This window comes from Orycteropus afer, unplaced genomic scaffold (assembly GCF_000298275.1).
Source record: "Orycteropus afer afer isolate SDZICR_OR568_19922 unplaced genomic scaffold, OryAfe1.0 scaffold00002, whole genome shotgun sequence".
NCBI classification, from domain to species: domain Eukaryota; kingdom Metazoa; phylum Chordata; class Mammalia; order Tubulidentata; family Orycteropodidae; genus Orycteropus; species Orycteropus afer.
In genome coordinates, this window is record NW_006921589.1 from 34,628,909 (window position 1) to 34,652,761 (window position 23,853).

Below are 23,853 nucleotides of genomic sequence, written 5' to 3' on the forward strand. Positions count from 1 at the left end.
TAAAAAAAAAAAAAAAACTGCACTGAGATAATCAAGTCACTTGATTATAATCCAGTGAATAAAATAATGAAGTTCATTTTTATGTTAGAATACCAACTAATGTAGAAAAAATGATGGAGTTTTTAAAAAAAAACCACTATTTTTTATACCCATCATAGCAGTACTTGATTCAGGCAGGAATTATCAATTGATCAAATTTAACGTTACAAATAATAAGGCAAAATATTGTATGCCACATGATGTGCACTGAAAAGAACACAGTATTCCTTGTGTGGTACTCCTTCCTAAAAAATGCATAACCTGAATCTAATCTTGAAGAAACATCAGAAAAATTCAAATTGAAAAGAATTCTACAAAGTACAATACTCTTAAAATATGTCAAGGTCATGGAAGACAAAAGCAACTGTTCTAGATTAGAGGAGACTAAAAGAAGTAAAAGAGGAGCTGAACAGAGTATTTCAAAGGGCAGTTTGAGGAGACAAACTATTATAATGAAATTTGCAAAGACCTGGAGTTAGAAAATCAAAAGAGAAAAATAGGGTCAGCATTTTACAAGCTGAACTGAAGAAAAAAATTGAAGCCTCAAATTTCAATACTGAAGGATTCTATGGACAAAATATTGAACATTGCTGGAAGCATCAAATGAAGATGAAAGGAATACACAGGGTCACTGTACCAAAAAGAAGTGATCGACATTCAGCCATTTCAGGAATTAGCAAAGGATCAAGAGCTGATAGTATTGAAGGAAGAAGTTCAAGGTACACTAAAGGCATTGGTGCAAAACAAGGCTCCAGGAATTGACAAAATACCAAATGAGATGTTTAACAAACAGATGCAGTGCTGGAAGCGCTCACTCATCTATGCCAAGAAATTTAGAAGACAGCTACCTGGCCAGTTGACTGGAAGAGGTCCATATTTGTGCCCATTCCAAGGAGATTCAACAGAGAATGGAAATTATCAAACAGTATCATTGATATCCCATGCAAGTAAAATTTTGCAGAAGATAACTAAAAATTGTTACAGCAGTACATTGACAGGGAACTGCCAGAAATTCAAGCCAGATTCAGAAGAGGCTTTGGAACAAGGGACAGCATTGTGGATGTCAGATGGATCTTGGCTGAAAGCAGAGAGTACTGGAAAACTGCTTACCTGTTTTATTGACTATGCAAAGGCATTTTACTGTGGATATTAACAAATTATGGATAACGTTGTGAAGAACAGGAATTCCAGAACACCTAATTGTGTTCATGCAGAACCTGTACACAGATCAAGAGGCAGTCATCCTAACAACCAGGGGATACTGCATGGTGTAAATCAGGAAAGAGATGCATCTGGGTTGTATCCTTCCACCATACATATTCATTGTGAATGCTAAGCCAGTGATCCAAGAAGCTGGACTATATGAAAAGGAATAAGGCATTAAGATTGGAAGAAAACTCTTTAACAGCCTCTTATTTGCAGATGACATAACCTTGCTTGCTGAACGGGAAGAGGACTTAAAGCCTACAGCCTTGAGTTTGGGTTACACCACAGCATAAAGAAAACAAAAATCCTCAAACAATATACTGCATCGGGAAAATCTGTAAAAGACATCTTTGAAGTGTTAAAAAGCAAAGTTGTTATTTTGAGGAATAAGGTATGCCTAACCTAAGCCATGGTATTTGCATTCATCTCATTTGCATGCAAAAGCTGGACAATGAATAAGGAAGACAGAAGAAGAATTGATGCATTTGAATCATGTGTTAGTGAAGAATATTAAGTATACCATGGACTTCCAGAAGAATGAACAAATTTGTTTTGGAAGAAGTACAGCCAGATTGCTCCTTAGAAGTGAGGATGGTGAGATTTCATCTCATGTACTTTGCATATATTATCAGAAGGGAGCAGTCCCTGGAGAAGGACATTGTGTTTGGTAAAGGGTTAGTGAAAAAGGGGGAGACCTTCAACGAAATGAGTTGACACAGTTACTGCACCAGTGGGCTTAAACAGCAAGGATTATGAGGATGGCACAGGATCAGGTGGTAGTTTGTTCTGTTATACTTAGTGTTGTTTTAAGTCGGCACCAGCTCAATGGCACCTAACAACAAAAGAGACCTGATAGCTGAATGCAGTGTGGCAGCTCAAATTGAATCTTAAGCTAGGAAAAGAAACAATAAAGGATATTCTGGGTACAGTTAGTGATATTTGAATATGGGTTTTAGATTAGATAATATACAATAAATGTGTCAGTGTCAATATTTTTTATTTTCATAATTATCCTGTGGTTATGTTAGAGACTGTTTTTGTTCTCAGGAAATACACATCAAGTATTTAGAGATAAAGGAACCATATTGTTGCCAGCAACTCAAATGGTTCTGAAAAAACGTATGTGTAATAATGTGTCCCTCTCCATACAAACATACACACAAAGTGAGAGAGAGGAATAAGAAAGCATATGGGGACAAAATGTTAAATTGACAGTTGGTGAATCAGAGTAAAGGATGCATGAGAATACTGTGTACTGTTGTGTATTCTATAAGTTTGAAATGATGTCAAGTTATAAACAAAATATTTGACTATGAAGTACAAATTTCAATATAGCACAAATACAGTACAAAAAAATAATGTATTTTTGTGATACAGCTTACTCAAGAAAATGTTTTATATAGTATCTAGATTTGTTCTCTTTCTTTCTAACCTATCGACGGTACCACTGTTGTGATTTTTTCCTTTTTCTCCTAGTCTTGAAATTTTGTTCTATGTAAGTATTACGTGGATTTTCTTCCTGTTTTAGTGCTGACATGAACCATTGAAAGCTTGGTTTTGAGCATCATGAGATCAAGGATCATACTCTGTTTTTTTGTCTTCTCTAGTGCTGAATATAGCTCCTAATATATTGTTGGTATTCACTAATTTTTTCTGTTACATGTTTTTCCCCACTTACAGAGAAAACCACTAGTGTTGGAAGGTATTGACTTGGGGGCGTGTACGAGCAAGTGGACAGTGGATTACCTAAGCCAGGTCGGAGGGAGGAAAGAAGTAAAGATACATGTTGCTGCAGTTCCACAGATGGACTTCATTAGTAAGAACTTTGTATATAGGTATTTTCTTTGGAGGTTTACTCCAGGTTTCAAATTACTTTAAAAACCTTTAAAATATTTTGCATTAGTATACGAAGACCATATGGTATTTCGTCTTTTGGCTAATTTGATATAATCATGGGATAACTTGCTGATTTTTAAGGAATGACGTTTAAAAGACAAGAATTCTGAGTTTACATAATTATACAAAGACATTTCTAAAGACCATTTTTTAAAATAGGGTGTATACCTTATACCTTCTGGAGTCATGGGGAAACAGAATTTCTTTCACTAGAGTTATATTACATCTCAAGCTAGATGTGGTATATATTCTTTCAGTGCCTAATTGGTGGATTGATCCTACCATATTCATATTAGTAATTGTTTTCTAGAATAACAAATTGTAAAGTTTCTCTTCATAACTGTTTTGAGTTTTAAATGCCCTTATTTTTGGAAAATTTTTAAATTCCAAATTATTTTTAGATAAATACAGGCCCATGGTTTCCTTCTCTGTCCTTTCCAGAAACCTAGGACAGGTAGTTATAATATCACGTGGGTAACTTTAAAAATCAGACTTCATTTTCTCTCTTGACAAAAATACTTTTCAATACCCGTAATTTCACTCATGGTTGTTATTTATATGTTTTGGAAGCTCTTAAAGGTCTTAGACTTTCAAAAACTGCTGAATATCTAAACCTGAAACTTTAAGTGCTGTACTCTTGTAGATTTAATATGCTGTTTGTTCCCACAAGCTTCATTAAAAATGCTAAATTAGAAAACAGGCAACTTCCAAATTCTGAGCATGTGCAATTACCAGCAAGTTCAAGCTATTGAAATACCATGTAGTTCACAAAAGTGTTCAGTTTAGGGATGAGTTAAAACAGAGCTGCTAATGTGTAGGGCCATTCCTTTCTCATTAGAGTTTTTTAAGCTCAGATGGCAGCTGCCAAAGCATTCCTCAGCTTTTGATCCTTAGAATATTTACTATTATAGTTTTGGTTTTTAATAGGCCATGAATTGAATTTAATTGCCGTAAATTTTTCCAAGTGACTGTAAGAGCTTTTCTTTCTTTATTGAATCAAGAAAGAGGAAGAAAGTGCTGGAATGATGAGTGTTTTGCAGCCTGCAGTTAATGATGTTTATTTTCCAAAGGGGCCAATGCGGTAACAAATGGCTATTGAAAATTCATTCTGAATTGCCTTGATGTTTTGTCATGTCTTTTAAACTTTGCAAAACTTGTTTTGAAGCACATGAATTATGTAATAATAGTTCCTATCCTAGCTTATTCCAACTCTTCACTAAAACTCCTTAAAAAGTTACAAGATTATTTTTTTGTACAAGGGGAGGAAAAAAAGGTTCAGTCATTTTCACCAGTTACCAAACCTAATCAAACCCATTGCCATCAGGCCAATTCTGACTCGTAGTGACCTTATGGGAAAGAGTAGAACTGCCCCCATAGATGTTCCAAGGCTGTAAATCAGTACAGAAGCAGCCTGCCACATCTTTCTCTGGTAGATAGATGGTGGATTCTAACCACCAGCCTTTCGGTTAACAGCCAAGTACTTTAACCACTGCACCACAGTGGGTGGGTAAGATTTGAAAATAAGAAATCCCACATACATATCATTATTATCACTTCATTTTGAGGTTAGATCTTATTCCTTTCCGTGCTTGGTCAAATGTGGAGACTGATAATATTTCCAATTCTTAGCTTTTTACTACTTTCTTCTTGGTAGCTCTCACTATTTCTTCCAGGCTCAGAAGGCTAAATGCAAGAGAGCCTTGTGTTCACCCTGTGTGGTGAAAGGATACTGTTGGTATTCTTTTAGTCATTTGTTGTTCTTGTTAGGTCCCTCAAGCCACCTCTGACTCTTAGTGACCCCATGTAAACAGAACAAAACATTATCCAGTCTTGTGCCATCCTCACAATATCTGCTATGCTTGAACCCATCGCTGCAGCCACTTTACCAAGCATGACATCCTTCTCCAGGGACTGGTCCCTTCTGACAACATGGCCAAAGTAGGTGAGATGAAGTCTGGCTGTTCTCACTTGTAAAGAGCATTCCGGCTGCACATCTTCCAAGACTGATTTGTTTGTTCTTCTGACAGTCTGTGGTATTTTCAATATTCTTCTCCAGTGCCACAATTCAAAAGTATCAGTTCTTCAGTCTTCCTTAATCATTGTCCACCTTTCATATGCATATGTTGTTTTTGTTGTTGTTATTTGCCCTCAAGTCGGTCCCGACTCATAGCGACCCCTCCTTGGGTTTCTGAGGCAGTATCACTACGGAAGTAGGATTGCCCAACCTTCCTTCCGAGGAGCGGCTGGTGGGTTTGAACCGCCAGCCTTCTGGTTAGCAGTCAAGTGCCTTAGGCACTATTGAAAATACCATGACTTGGGTCAGATGCACCTTGGTCTTCAAAGTGACTAAGACAAAATGACTTTGCTACTTAACACTTTAAAGAGGTCTTTTGTAGCAGATTTTCCCAGTGCAGTCTGTCATCTGATTTCTTGACTGCTGCATCCATTGATTGTGGAGCCAAGTAAAATGAAATCCCTGACAACGTCAATCTTTTCTCCATTGATTGTGGTGCTGCTTACTGGTCCAATTGTTGTTGTTGTTGTTGTTGTTGTTTGCCATCGAGTCGGCCCCGACTCATAGCGACCCCTCCTTGTAAGTATTTTTATTTTCTTTATGTTGAGGTGTAATCCATACTGAAGGCTGTAGTGTTTGATATTCATCAGTAACTGCTTCAAGTCATCTTCACTTTTCAGCAAGGAAGCTTGGTGTCATCTGCATGTCACAGGTTGTTTTTTTCATAGAGTCCAGCTTCTCAGATTATTTGCTCAGCATGCAGATTGATTAAGTATGGTGAAAGGATATAACCCTGACACGCATCTTTCCTGATCATAGATTCTTAAAAATAAATAGTCTGAACCTTATATAAGCTTTGTTTTGCTGCTTATACCTCAGTATCTTAATTCCCAAGGCATCATCTAATTTCTGTCATCATCCTGCTGTTACTCTTTATTATGCCTCCACTCAATTCTGATCTTGATTTTGCAGAGCAGCATTTCAAAAATGGCAAACAGGACAATGAAAGTTTCTCTTTCCTTTTTTTAAGTGTTTTTTATTACTTACATGCTCCTGAAGGGTACATTATCATTTTTGCTAGTGCCACTATCTATTTTTTATTAAGCATCCTAGATATATTATAGTATCTTTGTTAAATTAACTTCAGAACAATTTGTGAGGTAGATATTTTTGTAATAATTTTACGGAGGAGAAAATGGAGGTTTAACAATGTTAAGTAACTTACCCAAGATCATATATTTCATAATGATGAACCAGGATTTACACCAAGTTTGTCTGACTCCACAAAGCCTGTCATCTTAACCAGTCTGTGATATTCCCTCTCTTACTGGTCTGTATGTCAGGCATATGATAGTTTAAAAAGCACTGAGAACAGTTCTTTTTGAAACTTGCATAGGATAGATAAGGCCTCAAGGCTAAGGAACTTCCCAATTCATATACTTCACTTCCTCCTTTCTGGGCTTTGTATCTGCAGGATCCATGGTAAGTACCACTTCCAAGGGGAGAAGATTGCTGAGCATCTGCCCTGTCGGCTCTCGCAGGGTCACTATCCTACTGTTACTATAAAGGTCTGGAAACACTTCTGGGGTCTCCTTAGTAAAAAAATAACCTGGGCAACTGTAGAAATAACAGAGATAGCTATGAGCCAGATGAACTTCCCCACTAGCCCCAGACTCTTAGAAGACTACAGTGTTTCAGTATCCACCTCCAGCTTTGCTTCTTAGAACTAAGGTGTCCCTTAATGAGCCAAAAAATGGTCCCTGGACTGGTTAAAAGTCTTCCCAGTGATATTGTCCTCTTAGAATGCCATTTCTTGTCCTGTACCCTTCTGGAAAGCTAAGTGAATCTGATGCTAAGTATAGATTGTTGGGTCAATATGAACTTGAGGCCACTGCTGGCAATCATGGAGAATAAGCACTGCAGGAGAAGCCGTCTAGTCAGACCAAGGCAGGGTGCTGTGTTTCCTCTCATAATTAATTTCTGGCCAGTTACATCAACAAATTTACCTGGTGTCCTCCTGCTCTGTCTGGTAAGTTATCTCTGACCTTCCCAGACTTTATAGACTACACAAAGGGAAGCCAAATCCTTTGTTTCTTCACAAGTATTTCAGTCCACTGGCAGGCCTTCTAGTCCAGACATAGGTCACCAATCAAGGGTCGTTTTTATAATACACAGTGTTGGTGCCTGATATCACAGCTGACATTCCCTGTTTGTATTAACCCAAAATGTTTCTAGGAAAATGGTGATAAGGAAGTAAATCCAAGATCATTTTGTCATAGAGAAAGGGTTTTGCTCACCCTTTCGCTCTCTCTCCCCAGTATCAATTTCAGCTGGGAAGATGCTTGTGGTGAGAGTGAAAAGATTTGGCATAGGGTGCAGTAGAGGAGAGGCTTTTGACCTGAATACTTTTAAGGGCTCTCTATTGCCTAGGTGTTACTAAAGAGGTCACTTTCATGTAGGAAGAAATACTTTTCATTTTGGAAAGTTGAAGGGATAAAATGGAGCTCAGAGAAAAGATAGCCTCTAGGCTCAAGAGTGAGGTAAAGAAAACAGAACCTTTGTTTTTAGGTTTTTCATTCCTATTCACCAGGATGGAAGGAGTCCGGCATTTGGCAGAAATTTTGAAGAAGAATGCAAATTTATCACTTCAGTTGAGGCCTTCTTTGGAAGCCTTAAAATAACAGGTGATGCTACAGGGTGAGAGTAATGTTACTGGCTTCTTTGTTCTGTCAATTTGCCAAAAAGCAGGAAGATGAGTAGGGGAGTAGACTTCATCTTCACTGGCCATTTGCCTACTATCTCTTCCAAAGTAGCTTGCTCCATTCACAAGATTTATTTTGCCTTGACACTTGAAAATAGGTAACAATCAAAACTTGAAATGTTGTGTATTTCCAAAGGTAACCAGATACCATGGAAACATTTTCCATCACTAACTTGGAATAGGAGGTATTGATATATGAGAAGGATCCATTTGTACCATAGATTTACAAGTCTTTAATTCCGAAAGTTCAGATAGCCTAAGTCAAATAAACATAGTTCTTGCTAAATGAGTTTTGAAAATTCAGAATTTTATATAATAAGTTATAATAAAAACAATAGACAGGCTACAAGCTAAACACTTACACAGGGAGATGCACTCCTTAGAACAGTCAACCATGGGGAGATGAGAAGGACAGCATTTGCACAGAAAGAAAGCTAGGTTGGCCAGAACGCATACATAAGAAGGACACAGGGAAGGGGTAACCATGTGGAGGAGGTGGGAAAAGAACAGCTAAATTGTGGGGATTGTAATCAGTGTCACGGAACAAAATGTGTATGAACTGTTGAGTGGAAAATGAAGCTGCTTTATAAAATTGCATGGAAATCACAATAAATATTAAAAAAAAAAAAAAGCACCCAAAACGTTTTGGGACAGTTTTAGTCTGTCACATGGGTTCACTATGAGTCAAAATCAACTTGATGGCACCTAATGACAGCAATGAGGTCTAGAAGGGGCCTTCTAGTTACTTGGTTTGATTGTTTACAAGAAGTAAACTGAGGCTGGGAACTACTGAGTGACTTGATCACCAGCCAGGGAAGCAAATAGGTAACAGAAGAGTCAGCACTAAAATCTAAACTCGAAAAAAAAAAAAAAAATTATGGATATTGTAAAACAGAAGGTCATATCCAACTCCAAGTCTGTCTGTCTGTCTGTCTATCTCCCTCTGTGTGTGTGTGTGTGTGTGTGTGTGGAGTGCTGGTGATGCAATGCCTAAGGCATTTGACTGCTAACCAGAAAGTTGGCAGTTCAGACCCACCAGGCACTCTGCAGAAGGAAGATGGGGCAATCTACTTCCATAGTGATATCGCCTTGGAAACCCAAGGAGGGGTCACTATGAGTCGGGGCTGACTCAAGGGCAATGAGTTTATGTGTGTGTGTTTGTGTGTGTGTGTGTCTGTATATGTACAGATGTATATGTATGTAAGTGTGTGTAGATAGATTAGATTCCATTAGATTATTACTAGTTTAGTATTAAGTCCAAGGATTTTTTAATGTTTATTCCAGAACTTTACCTTTTGACAAGTTGGTCCAGAGGGCAGCTGAAGAGAACCATAAAGAATTCTTCATTTCAGAGGTAATCGTTTTTAACATATTTTCTTTAAAAAGCACATGAGATACACAAGAATTATGTACCCTTCTTTGATACCTGTTCTTAACAGGCTGGGTATGCCATAGATAGCTCTGCTGTTTGTTGCTTTCAAACGTCAGCTAATTTCCTTCCTTGTGCCTCAGTACGCTCATCTATAATATGGAGATGATAGCACTACCTTCTTCATAAGGTTTGTGTGAGGACTGATTAAAAGCTATGAAGTTCTTAAAGAAGCACAGTGTCTGACACATAGAAACTCTTCATTAAACATTAACTTTTAATAGCATTTTCAGACTTTAAATGATAATATGTAAATTTATATTTTAATAGTATACGCTTTAATATTAAAAGCATATACTATTTTATCTCTTATTACACATTTGTATTATATTAAAGAAGTTTGTTGTTGGCCCTCAAAAATACTTTGAGATCATTACGTGCTATACAAATGGTAATTCTTTTCTTAACAATCTTAAGACATTGAAAGTACAAATAATTTTGAGTGTAATGTCTAAAATACACATTAATAGGTTTTAGAATTTATTTTACTCAATGTTTGTGGATCAGTCATTATTGTAAGCAACAATGTAAAAACATTTCTTCATATGACCACCAGAGAGCATTAGTAGAAAGAGTAAGATAACTGAGTTGTTTTGTACAACTGCTTAGGTGGGTTAGATTTTAAGACTTACTTCCTTTCTTTACTTCCTGATATTTTAAAATGAATGCTGATATAATTTTTCTTTAAGGATGAGAAGTACTACTTACGGTCCCTTGGGGAAGATCCTAGAAAGGTAAAAATTAAGAATATAAAACAATTGCTTAAAACCTAAATAGATGTATGTATGTTAATTGGTGCTGTAATTTTTGCATTTAGTGTCTGACATACAACCTGTTTTATTCTTTTTCTTCTTTTCTCACTGATTTGTGCCCCTGAATAAGAAATAAGATTATTGAAAGTAAATTACTTACTTTTCAGGTAGAACTGTAGAATATTAGTGTTCAAAAGTCACTTGGTTATAAAATGTGTATGAACTGTTGAATGGAAAATGAAGCTGCTTTATAAAATTGCATGGAAATCACAATAAAAATTAAAAAAAAAAACCCACCCAAAACTTTATGGGGCATTTTTAGTCTGTTACATGGGTTCACTGTGAGTCAAAATCAACTTGATGGCACCTGATGACAGCAATGACACATTTTGTTGCCTCTCCACACAACTAAAAAATCCCTTCTGCACATTTTACAGATGGCCATGCAGCTAATACAATTCTAATATAAAATAATTATTTAGAAACCTGAACAATTCATTCTGCAGGCTTCCACAGTAAGAGCGAGCGTCTTTTGGAATCACTTCCCTTCTGAATGCTGTGATGTGCATTCCCAGTCATTTTAATATGGCTAGTGACAAGGAGTGATCTCTAAAATGGCATAAGTAAAATGACAGATTTCCCTTTATGTCACTATTTAGTTCTGTACTTTCTTCCTTTTATTCTTCTTCCTTAGTGGAACCCACAAGTTTTATACAGTTGGTGGTGCTTCAATTGTTGACTCCTGAACTTAACAAACTTAGTGTTAGAGTAGATGACAATTATATAATTCTTGATTAAAGTAAGAAGACCCTTTCTATTAATGAAGCATATTGAGCCTAACAGTAGTGACATTATTGAATTTGGATTTCTTTTATATAGTCTGTTATTCCTTCATTTGAAAGATCATGTGTTGGCAGATGGACTGTCACATCATAGTATTTTAAAGCAGTGATCCAGGTTTTGCCCCATTCCTCCATCATATTATGGGGTCTGATGGCAGCCTTAGATAAAATAAGTATTGTGCCAGTCTTGTGTTTACTATTAAATGTCTAACTTTCCTGGTATTATTTTTTACCTACTGTTTCATTATTATGTTTCTCTCAATTCAGGATGTTGCAGATATCAGAAAGCAGTTTCCTTTGTTAGAAGGAGATATTAAGTTCCCAGACTTTTTTGAAGAAGAGCAATTCTTTTCGAGTGTTTTTCGTATCAGCTCAGCAGGATTACAACTTTGGACTCACTATGATGTATGTCACATAAATGTGAAATCTAAAGCTACTTACAGATTTAACATTTCCAGTTTCAGCTTTCTATAAGCTACCCCAAACATATGTTTTAAAATTGTGTGTCTGTAAAATGATGTATGGGAGTGAATTATTTAGTAAGCTCTTCACTTTTGGATTTCTCTGTGGGCTTGTTCTTGCTACATCATCATGTATATTCTAAGTTTTATGAAGAGGTTGTTTGTATGGGAAAAATGACCACAAGAGAAGGGGGAAATCGTAAAAATGGAGAAAGTGATAAGTTTGTGGTATGTAGATGTGTAAATACTGCACTCTGGACAGAACAGTTATCTAGGAGAAAGGCAAAAGCATAAAGAGCACCATTTCCAACTGTGAGAACATGGGGATATCTGAAGGCCTAGGATATGTAACCCTGACTTGTCAGATGTCTGCTGGATTTAGAGGAGGGCAAGATGCATAGAATATTCACCTTGATTATTCTGTTTTCCCTGTAGTGTAGTAATTTTATTTGCTTAAATGTATCTGTATATGTACATACACACAAATATTTTTAAAGCATTAAAAATGTTAGTATTGTGTGTGGTTTGGAAGAAATTTAGAAAGCTAGAATAATAACTAATAGGTTTTTTGTTTTAAGTTCTAAATGAAACTACTATATCTGATGCCTATATTTTATAATTTAGCTGAGGATTTCTTGATAGGATTACAATGTAGTAGCTCTGATTAAATGAAATAGATATGAAATCTTAGCATATTGTTTTGTAAAGGTCTTATATGAACAACATGGTGAGGAAATGATAGGGTAGTTCAAATACATTTTAAACTATATTCTATGACTGTATTTTAAGTGATTCCTTTTTACCTGGAGTTATAATGGAATAAAATATATAAAGCTTTTCTTAAGTTGAAAGTCAGTTAAAGGAATGATAACTATAAATACATAGTTAAGGTCCAAAACAAGTAAAGGATTACTGTTAAAGGGAGAAATGCTTAAGTAGAAGGAATCTGTTAATAATCATGAATATATCTTGCTTAGCATATCTTTTAATTCCTTGTCTGAGTATTATGTGCCTTTGCCTTTTAACGTTTTTCATAATTTGTAGCAAGAAATTGTACCCTTGCAAGGTCAAAATTCCACTAGTAAGTATATTAAAAACATTTGCCAGGTTATATCCCTAAGGAAATAATTTAAATATCAATATACCTATGGCCAAATTGGGAGCTCTGGTAGCATAGTGCCTACGGCATCTGACTGCTAACCACAAGGCTGGCGGTTCAAACCCACCAGCCGCTCCTCGGAAGGAAGATGGGGCAATCTACTTCCGTAGTGATACTGCATCGGAAACCGAAGGAGGGGTCGCTGTGAGTCTGGTCCAACTCGACGGCACATACCAACCAACCAACAAATTAAGGAACTCTGGTGGTGTGGTGGATAAGGCATTTGGCTGCTAACCAGAAGGTCAACAGATCAAACCCACCAGCCACTCAGTGGAAAGAAGATGGGGCAATCTACTTCCATAAAGATATACAGCATTGGAAACCCAGTAAGGGTCGCTATAACTCAGAATCTACTCTACTGCAGTGGGTTTGGTGGGCTTTTTTTGAGTTTGGTGGCACAGTGGCTAGATGTCAAGTGCAAACCAAAAGATTTGTTGTTTGAATCCACCAGCTGCTCTGTGGAAGAAAGATGGGGCAGTGTGTGTCCTTATAGATTTGTAGCCTAGGAAACTATATGGAGGTATTCTACTCTGCCCTTTAGTGTCACTATGAGTCAGAATGGACTCTGTGGAACAGATGTATAGCCAAATTCCAGTTGACCATATTCTGAAAGTGTTGAGCTGGTTGCAGAAGTACCTTGTATTTTCCCAGTGCTTTCAATCTATGGTCTAATGTTGGTCTTACAGCAGTCCTTTACAGGTAAGTGAAATAAATATTAACCAACAGGAACATCAAGTAGGCTTAACTACTCTCACTGCTTGTTAATGGTGGGGAAGGGTAGATAGTATCTTGACTCTAGGTTTCCTAATGGTTTATTAGACCTTTCCATTTTAAAGCAGTATGGCAGAAATGTCTTTTTTAAAGGCATAGTTGTATGTGGAATACAGAATTTTCATTGTTAGAGTTGTTGTTGTTGTTGTTATTTGCCATCGAGTCGGCCCCGACTCCTAGCGACCCATCCTTGGGTTTCCAAGGCAGTTATCACTATGGAAGTAGGATTGCCCAACCTTCCTTCCGAGGAGTGGCTGGTGGGTTTGAACTGCCAGCCTCCTGGTTAGCAGTCAAGTGCCTTAGGCACTATGCTACCAGAGCTCCTATTGTTAGAGTATTACTATAAGGATTTTAGATAATATAAGTCAGGTCTTTATTGAAAAATAAAATTTTTGCTAAAGGGTAGGATATGTAGTTAACTGTTTGGAATACTGTTGCTTCTCTTTATTTGAATTTTAGATACTGCTTACCTGTAAGTTCTTATTGGTCTGCAGGTTATGGATAACTTTTTAATACAAGTGACAGGAAAAAAGCGTGTTATACTGTTCAGTCCTCGAGATGCCGAGTATTTATATTTATCAGGTACATTTTTTCATTATATTTCTGATGTCTAGTCTATTCAGTTATTCTTTTTGAGAACTCTCTTTATTCCCATAGAACATCTTAGGACTTCTTCCTAATTATGTATTGTGTTCTCCATTGTGTATGTGTACACAGGTAATGATAGGCTCCATGAACAATGAGATTTTTCAAGTTATCTTAATTATGTTACAGGGGTATCCATGGTCATAATTAGAGGGTAGGTCATTGAAAATTGTCTTAGGATTCAGGAGAATAGTAATTGTTCTCACCATGTGGGTTCAGTAATTGTAGAGAAAAGAATAAATTTTTCAAATTTATATTTGTGATCACTTTTTTTTAAATGCTAACTTTTTTCAATCTGTATTATCCTTTTCTTGGAACTTTTTAGGTACTAAATCAGAAGTACTGAATATAGATAAACCAGACTTGGCTAAATATCCACTGTTTTCCAAGGCTAGAAGATATGAGTGTTCCCTTGAAGCTGGAGATGTGTTATTCATTCCTGGTAAGATTTCTAAACTTAGTAGTGTGCTGTTTATAAAATCTGTACTCTGTTACTCATCCTTTTTATGAATTTTTAGGACAAAAGTGTATTTGTTTTATATATCCTGTCCTATGCAAAAAACTTCTATACACAATTGTGTTTGTGTGTGTGTGTATATTTAAAGTTACTAGGTGCCTTCAAATCAATTCTGATTTGGTCTTTGTGATGTTTAAAGTACACTTAGGCAGATTCTCATGAGATTAAGTTTTATTTTTCAAGCCAACCACATAAATATATTATTGTATTCTAAGTATTTTTATTAAATGACATCAAGCAAGATACTTTATTTCTGGGAAAAGATTGTGCCTATATGTTTTTTTCTTAATCATTTCTAAAATACTTGGATAACTTAGAATTATATTATTTATTCATTACCAAGAAATAATTCATTCACTGCCATCTAGTTGATTCCAAGTCATAGCGACCCACATTTGGGCTTCCAAGGTGGTAAATCTTTACAGAAGCAGACTGCTTCATCTTTCTCATGGCTAGCAGCTGATGAGTTTGAACTACTGATCTTTTGGTTAGCATCCCGATGCTTTAACTATAGTATCACCAGACCTCCTTATATATAAATTACTAATAATCATTAATACTTCTTTTTGGTGATAAAAGTAAATAAAAAATCATTTCCAAATAATAATGTGATCTCATTTGGGACTAGATTATAAATTCCTTGGGTACAAGGAACCCTGTTTGTTAATCTTTGTATTCTCCAAAGGACCAGTTATAATGTTCTTTATATAATTGATTGTCTATAAAGATTTGATACTTTTGAGTTCTTGTTCTTAAATTCATTGAAAATAACCAGCTCATTAACCTTTAAGTGGCAGTGTCTTTTTTAAAATTTATGCTTAAATTTTTGTTTTTTATATCTTAGAAGCTTGTTTAAGGGCTGTACAATGTTTGCTTATTCTATATAGAATTAAAAAAAATACTGAACATTGGAGATATTTTTAAATCAAAGCTTCAGCTTTGGATTTAAATTCAACAATATGGTTAGCTTTTCTTCTATTTATTGAATTAAAAAAAATTAAAGACTTTTGAAAGAATAGTTAAGATTAAAATCATGTTTGAAAACTAGTTCTACAAATCCAAATATTTTAAGCTTTTGTTTTTCCTAGAGCATTCTTTGAATGAGTTTGTTTCTAAAATTGAGCATCTTATAATCTTCCTTTCTCCATTTCACAAGATTAAACATTTTTGATGAGATTAGTAGTTCATCTTGGTTATATTGTGATGGTGCTTTAGTAGTCCTGTATCACCTATGGGAATATTTCAACAATGTTAAGATTCAATTGAAAATAAACTATCTAATGGGAGTGAAAAATTAATTAACTATATAAATTTCACTCATCCTTTCTACCACCAAAATATTTACTTTAGGCTTACATACTTATTGTAAAGGAGGTGAGAGAAATGTAAATGATTATAATTGCATCAGAAAAATATAAAACTGAAGAGGCTACAATGAATGCAAATTTAAGCAAGTTAGAGAATCAGATTGCATCTAAGTCTGAGAACAAAAGTACAAGATCACTCTACTGAATCAGAAAAGGCCAGGAGTCTCCTCAAATAATTGAAATGTTCTGTGTACAAAAAATAAACACCTTTGAAGTGGTTGTATTACTCAGGAAGTGTAAACAAGTTAACACAGACCACAGCCCCAAATTAGAGAATTACAAAACAAACATAACTTTATTATGTCTTTCAAGTTAAAAGGAAAAATTGCTATTTCTAAAGGCTTTAAAAGTAAGGGTTGTGCTTTTGACACTTTAAATTGGATGGCAATTCACAAAAGTTAAAAAAATTCTGTTAAAAGCCGGAGTGTGCTAACGAAGGGATCTGGTTACAGGAATTATTTCTTACATTGGCTATATGTAATTCATGATATTTCACTGACATTTTGTGTGTGGCTTTTTTTTCTTCTTCTTCTTCTTCTTTTTAAGGGAAAGAAAAAAAAAACCTGTAGGTTTTATTTTTAACTTGTTTTTTTAAAATGTTCTCCAGCTTTATGGTTCCATAACGTAATATCTGAAGAGTTTGGAGTGGGAGTGAATGTCTTTTGGAGGCACCTTCCTTCTGAATGCTATGATAAGACAGACACCTATGGAAACAAAGACCCTACAGCAGCGTCAAGAGCTGCACAGATTTTGGACAGAGCCTTAAAAACTCTGGCTGAATTACCAGAGGAATACAGAGACTTCTATGCACGGCGAATGGTGTTACACATTCAAGACAAAGCCTACAGCAAGAACTTTGAGTAAATAAGGCAGTACTAATAGATATAAACGTTTTAGTAAAATTCTGCTCAAATATTAGAAAAATACAATATAATTTTTAATTCACTTTGTTAAAGTAAGATTGATAAATCAATCTCAGATTTATAAATTAAACAAGTATAAAGGGGCATTTGTGTGGATTCTACTTGATTCAAATTATTATCCTTTAAAGAAAGCTGTACTGGTACCACCTTGTACCTTTCAGGGGCAAGTTGCTGAAAATCTGAGTTAAAATTTTTAAACAAGAAAATGTATTGACTTGTGACAAATGAAGTCTTTCGGTAAAATGGGCTTCAGTGTTTCTGGTCCAGTGATTTCAATAGTGTCACCAAGAACCTAGGGGTTTGTTTTTCTTTCCCCTTTTCTTTTCACCCACAGCACTGGCATCATCCTTAGGCCGGCTACCCTCGTGGTTGTGGGATACTTGCCAGTAGCACTTGGGGCCGTGTGCATCTTCATTTACATGCAGTGAAAGAGTCAGTCTGGATTCCAAGAACCCTCTCTTAATATGAGAAAGCTTTCCCAGAATTCTCTAGCAGATACTTGGGTCTCACTTGTCTAAAGAGCTTAGACCAGTCCACCCCTGTGCCAGTCCCTGGCAAAGGCTATGGAATAGCACTTAGACCAGTCAGGTCTATTCCTAGAGCCTGGATTGGATCATCTTCCTCTAAGGCACGTGAGGTATATATAGGGGCAGAATTGTATAATTTTTTTTAAAAAAAAGGTTATGATAAGAAAAGAAAGTAGACAGCAGTCCTAGTATATTTGCCTAGAATCAGAATCTCTTGAGGGCCATTTTAAAACATAGATGCCTAGACCCCAAAGTTGTATACTCCAATTCAGTATGTTTGGGATTTGGTATAGATCACCTGTATTCAATAAGACCTCACAGTTGTTTTGATGCATAATCAGTATTGAGAAACACTGGATTAAGATGATAGTAATTTGGATTATTTTGTGATTTCTCCAAATGTTTAATCTGATCCTGATTTTTCTTGCCTAACCCTTTGCTTTAACTGCAGTTTTTAAATGTTAGGTGAATTTCATCTTTGTTGCAAAATAAGTTTTTATATTTAATTTAGTTTTAAAGTTTCTGAAATTTTCCCCACTAAACACTTGCACTTTTTCCTTTCTTAAAGAAAAAATATTTTAGATTGTTTAAATGAGAGGCCCTGATAATGTTGTCATTGACAGACAGTGATCCACTGTATGGGAATCTGTGCCACTCTTTGTTTTGCACTTAATTACATTACAACATCCTTGAAAAGAGCCCAGATACAGTTAGTGAGGACAGACGCACCCATGTGAAACAGTCACAGAGTACATGAATTTGGGGCTTTTTCATTTGGGGAAAAAACAAAAAAATTTCTCTGGTGAAGAAAATCCATCTTCTCATATCCTATATGCGGAGTTTGATTCATTTCATATGTAAAAAGCAAATTACACTGTAAATAAAGGAAAAGTATAGAGTAAAAAATTATTCTAAATTTCCTAGGTGTCTTTGGGAAGCTATATTGTAGTTATTTAGGCTGACAAAGGTAAAACTGTCTGTTAGAAAAGATGTTTTAATAGCCAGATCTAATTATTAGATTGTTGATCTTTGCTTATTTCTTAGGGTAAGCAAAGAACTTCATTAGTGATTCATTTTCTTTCAGGAAAAAAGTAGATAAAACCCCTCTTAGTTTGCAGAGTATTTATAGTCAGCTTTTAAAAAAAGAATCTGCTAGGTGTATACCCAGAATCCTGTAAGGAACGTAGAAATAAAAGAGATTATAGTTTTTGTGCTGAATATTCATTTTAATTCACTTTGTTTATTAAGGAAGTGAACTGTGAACTTAGGCAAGTTAAATAACCTTTCTGAAACTTACTTTCCTTATTAAAACATAGCTAACAGGTACATAAAGTTGTTATAAAAATACTAGGAGATAAATGGTAGGGCCATAGTCATGGCTAGTGCTAGTTCTTCCATTTTAATTATATTCTGTTTTCTTTAACTAAGAGAGACTTGTGGTGGCACCTGTTGTAATATTAAATTCTAAAGCTTAGAAAGCTTGAGATGTGCCCTTTGAAAAATTATATGCCTGATCATGATATTTAATGCTAGGGTGTGCTTATTTAAAAAACAAAAACTTTCTTGCCCACAAGGTTAAGGGCAAATGAGATGTTTGTTAAAGTATCAAATATTATATAGTAGTACGTTAGCTGCAATTTCTCGGGAATTCCAAATCATAGAATTTAGAATTTTAGAAATCATATTCATCAACCCACACTGCTTCAATGACTGTCCAGGCTCAGACACCTGGGTGATGGAGACTGGGAAGTCCTTGTGGTGACCAGATTACTGATTCTCCGGTCTGTCTTATTTATGGGCAGCACATCTCAAATACTTTTGAATAGATTATGTACTGTTTCTTTGGCTACAGAATTTAGGACTTGACCTGATACACAAAGAAATTCCTCTTTATAACAGAATTTTTCACTGTATAGCTTGCTGCATAGACAAGGATTTAAAGTGAAACCAATGATGAATAGGTACAGCAGAGTGTAATATATAAATGAAATACTATGAAGCCAGAATATGGACTGGCATGGAATTTTTCCAAGGTAATTAGATAAAAACAGGTGTGAAACTATGCTGGGATTTGTGTAAGGTAAAAGTACATTGTATATAAACATTTATTTGTGTATGCATAGAATTCTCTCTACAAGGATACACAGACTAGTAGCGTTTGCCTCTAAGAAGAGATTGAATAATTAGGTGGGCAAACTGGTGGCTAGTTTTATATTTTTTCCTCTTTGTTGCCCCTGTGCATACAGTTTATAGATACATTTAAAAATATTATCTGTGAAGTATGATTTTTAGTTTTTCATGAACATTAGCATTTGTCTTCATGTATGATGCATTGGAATATTCAGTAATTGCAAACTAACCTTTATAAAATGCCAAAACAAGGGAAACAAAGTCAGTAAGACTTGTTTCATAGCTTTCCATCCTTTAGCAGCAGCTATATGAACATTTGGAAAGAACCTTAGTAATGAGGTTTTTCTCTCATCCAAAGTTGCCAACAGACATCAAAGTTGAACCTGAGTTGATTTAAAAAAAAAAAAAATGCACGCACAAGGATGTAGCTCTGTATAGAGTTGAAACTACTGCTGTGACTACCCCAATGAGAAAAATAGATGTAGTCAGGAGGAACTAAAGTAGATTGGCAGTCACTCTCATATCTCTGGTGTTACCTTTTTAGTCTTGAGTATCTACGCCATGAATTGTAGATGTCTCAAATATACCTAAATTGTATTTTGTTTTTTCAGTTTTGTGACATTTACTGCAATCCCCACATTGTAATGGCATTCTTCCCACATCCTCCCCATGTCGACTTCTTCCCTTTGTCATTCCTTTCCATCTCTTCCTGCCTTTCTAGCTCCATCCCTGGGTAAATGCTGTCTCCTCTTGATCACATATGATTGATTGTTCTAATGAGTACCCATGTTCCTGGTATTACGGGTCACCTTATAGGCCTAACATCTGGCTGACAGTTGAGTCACAGGGGTTAAGTTCAGTTCCTAGCTTGAAGGGTGTCCAGGGGCCATAGTCTCGGGGTTTCCACCAGCCTTCATCAAGACCGGTAAGCCTAGTTTTTTTTTTTTTTAATTTTGAATTTTGTTCTACATTTCCCCACACTGTACCCGGGACCTCCTATTATGATCCCTTTCAGAGCAGTCAGTAGTGGTAGCCAGGCACCATGTAGTTCTGGCGTCAGGGTTGTGGAGGCCGGGGTTCATGTGCTTCAGTAGTCCTTCGGACTAATCGTTTCCTTTGATTTTCTTCACTCTTCCTTGCTCCAGACTGGGACAGAACAGTGGTTGCACCTTAGATGGCTCACAAGCTTTTAACACCCCAGTCACTACTCACCAAAGAGGGAGGTAGAACATTTTGTGAACTGTTATGCCAATTGACAGTGTCCCTGAGACTATGGTTCTGAGCCTCCATACACAGCTACTCATTCCCTCAAGGTGTTTGTTATGACTAAGACATTTTCATAATTTTGTCTCTTGTATGCTCTACTACATTTGTGATATATTTGCAGTGTATATAAATACATAGGTAGAGCTACAGCCTCTGTCAAACCTGTATTCATGGTTGTGGTCCCATTCACCTTCCCATGCCTATTCAAATCATCTATGTATCTACTTGTAAATTACTACTATTGCAGGATTCTGTAATGGTATTTACCTTTGTTGCCTTTTAACTATGTGCTCCTCCCTACATCTGTTGCTTTGATCATTTTGTGCTGACCTCCCCTATTATCCATTGCCTTTCCCTTCACCCAAGTTAGTGTCTGCCCGCTAGCTGATTTTCCCTCCTTTCCTCTCTGAAACCATGTAACCTTCAAATAACAATTCTGTGTGTAAACCTTTTTTTAGTCATGGTCTCATGAAATAATTGTTCTTTTGTGATTGACTAATTTCACTCAGCAGTGTCCTCTAGGTTCATCCATGTTATGATGTGTTTTGCAGATTCATCACTACTCTTCAATGTTGTGTAGTAATCAGTTGTTTCTATGCACCAGTTTATCTGTTGATGGGCACTTAGGTTGTTCCCATTTTTTGCTATTGTGAATAATGCTGCGATGACCACGTGTGCATACATCTGTTCGTGTCACGGCTCTTATTTTTTTAGGATATGTACCTACTAGTGGAATTGCTGGATCATATGGATCTTAAGGAAGCACCATAACACTTTCCACAGTGGTTAGTACCATTTTACAATCTCACGAGCAGTGTTTGAGTGTTCCAGGCTCTCCACACTCTCACCAGCATTTGTTGTTTTCTGAGCTTTCCTATTAATGCTGGGGTGAGATACCTCGCTTTGCATCTCCCTAATGGCTAATGACTGTGAGCATTTCTTCATGTTTGTCAGCCTCATGAATGTCTTCTTTGGTGAAACATCCGTTCATGTCCTATGCCCATTTTTAAATTGGATTACTTGTCTTTATACATTTCCATACTTGGGCTGAGACTTTGTCAAGTCCTTAGTGCCTAGAACTATGCCGCCTTTGCCCTCGATTGGTGCTTAGATAGAAGATGAGTGAATAATAAAAAACAGATTATATATTCTAACCAAGTCTCTTAAGGATAGGTAAAGGAATATAAATACCTGAAATGATTAGCACAGAAAAAGAATTTTTTTTTCCGTAAGAAATAAGAAATCAGAAATAATATAAATTTGTATGGAGCAATTTCAAAAGTGGAAGAGAATGTATTTTTACAGGAAGGGTTCAAAGTTGCTCACTTGAAAAAAAATGTATATAAACCCAAATGAGCAAGACTGAGAGAAAGAGTTCCTTTCAAATATCTGAAATCTAACAATCCTATTAAATAAATATAAAGCATACCCAAACAGACTTATATGGATTATTAATTTTAATAGAACTGTACATTCATGCTGTGGTGGTAACAACTTTTACATTATTTACATGACATTCTCAGTTGACTCTTTCATTTGACAAAGACACACTCCAAAACATTTACAGAAGTTTAAAACAAATGTGGAGAAAGGGCAAATTTGAAGTATAAAATAGAAAACATCTGACTCCAGATCAACTTGAATATATTTTCATTCAAGACAGTATTTTTCCTTTTCAACACTGTCTCATTCTGATGAGATGGCAGTCCCAGGTGCTCTGTGAGTTGTTCTTAATATCCACTGAACATTAATTACAGTTAAGTAGTCACATGAGAGAAGGTAGCTGAAGAACCAAATTTTTAAATATCTCAAGACTTTTAATTGAATATTTCTCCTAAAAGTCCTACTTTTTTCATTTCAGTCAATCTAAATTTTCCTTCCCCCCTCAGAACATCAGCAACTCAACTATTTTAAATTAGATAACACGTGAATTTAACCAAATATTAAATTGAAAACAGCCATCTAATCAATCATGGTGTTTAAAAGCAATAAAAGGTTAGAATCATTGATGGAAATTTTTGGTCTCAAAAGAAACTGCTGATATTTAGAGAAACTAAAGAAATAGGAAACTACTCTGGAAAAACAAAACAAAACATTTAGAGATACTATTCTATAGTACAGAATAAATGTTAAAGCAAAAAGAAGTATGTTATTTTCAAACATTTGGTAGGTAAGAATTTCTCACAAGACTCTGAATATTTGGAATGTATTTACAGTCATTAAAATTCTGGGAAGAAACCAAGAAATTATTTTTTTCTATATTGTTTTATAAATTTAGATCCTCTTGGTTATTATGACACTAAGCTTCAGTGTCTTATTTTTTTCAGCCTTAAAGCAGCGTTATTTCCCTGCTTAGTTATTTCATGACTTGAAAAAGCTAATTACTAATAAACAATAAAGTTATAGCTCACCTTTTATTGTAATCATACCGCTATGTTTCAGTGTTGGTTGACATTCATTAGATCTTGGTTTCTCAAAATGTATTTAGGACAAGAAAAAAAATGGGCAGAAGGAAACTTCACCCAAATTATGCAGCAGTGTTAAGCAAATTCAGTTTCTGAGCCAAAAGTAAATCATTTGTGTCTTCAAACTTTCCCTTGTAACTTTTCTTACAGCAATATAATTTTGCATTTTGGCCAAAGAGAGCTGTTTTCTTTTGGCAGACAAAATCATGCTTCTGTAGAAACATTGATTTAGATTTGTGGAATCTGTCTCCTTTTCACTAGAGCACTAACAAATAAAACATTATGTATGTATTGATTTTACCTAAGTTGATCTCTTTGAAAAGATTTGAAATCTGCTTTATATTTTTACCAAATATACATAATTATGCTCAATTTAAACCAATTTTCCAAAATAATTGGTTTTTGTCCAAAATTCTAGATACCCCAAAATGTGTTATTAAAAAGTTGTCAATTAAAAATTAAGCCACAGTGCTTAAGTGTAATAAGCTTTTAAAAAAATCATTTTCACACTATTGCACATTCTTGGATATTTGGAAACAAATGTATTTCAGAAAAACACACTTGGTGACACATTAAAGAGTAAGTTCATGAGTTTACAAAACACAAGTAGCAGGGTAGAGTTACTCAGCATGAAAAACACCAGTGTGCCTTTGTTTTATTTGAAAAATGGAGTGTTTCCACTC

At 35.6% G+C, this 23,853-nt stretch overlaps 1 protein-coding gene across 1 annotated transcript in view; it reads left to right on the top strand.

The window, feature by feature from the left end:
- Positions 1 to 16,723, top strand: part of TYW5 (tRNA-yW synthesizing protein 5) — a 20,240-nt gene extending 3,517 nt beyond the window's left edge. The window contains exons 2-8 of the mRNA XM_007935328.2: positions 2,926 to 3,080; positions 9,201 to 9,270; positions 10,035 to 10,079; positions 11,207 to 11,344; positions 13,825 to 13,912; positions 14,301 to 14,417; positions 16,467 to 16,723. Of these exons, the coding sequence (XP_007933519.1) occupies positions 2,926 to 3,080; positions 9,201 to 9,270; positions 10,035 to 10,079; positions 11,207 to 11,344; positions 13,825 to 13,912; positions 14,301 to 14,417; positions 16,467 to 16,723 (870 nt within the window). The remainder of the gene's footprint in view (positions 1 to 2,925; positions 3,081 to 9,200; positions 9,271 to 10,034; positions 10,080 to 11,206; positions 11,345 to 13,824; positions 13,913 to 14,300; positions 14,418 to 16,466) is intronic.
- The last annotated feature ends 7,130 nt before the right edge of the window (positions 16,724 to 23,853 follow it).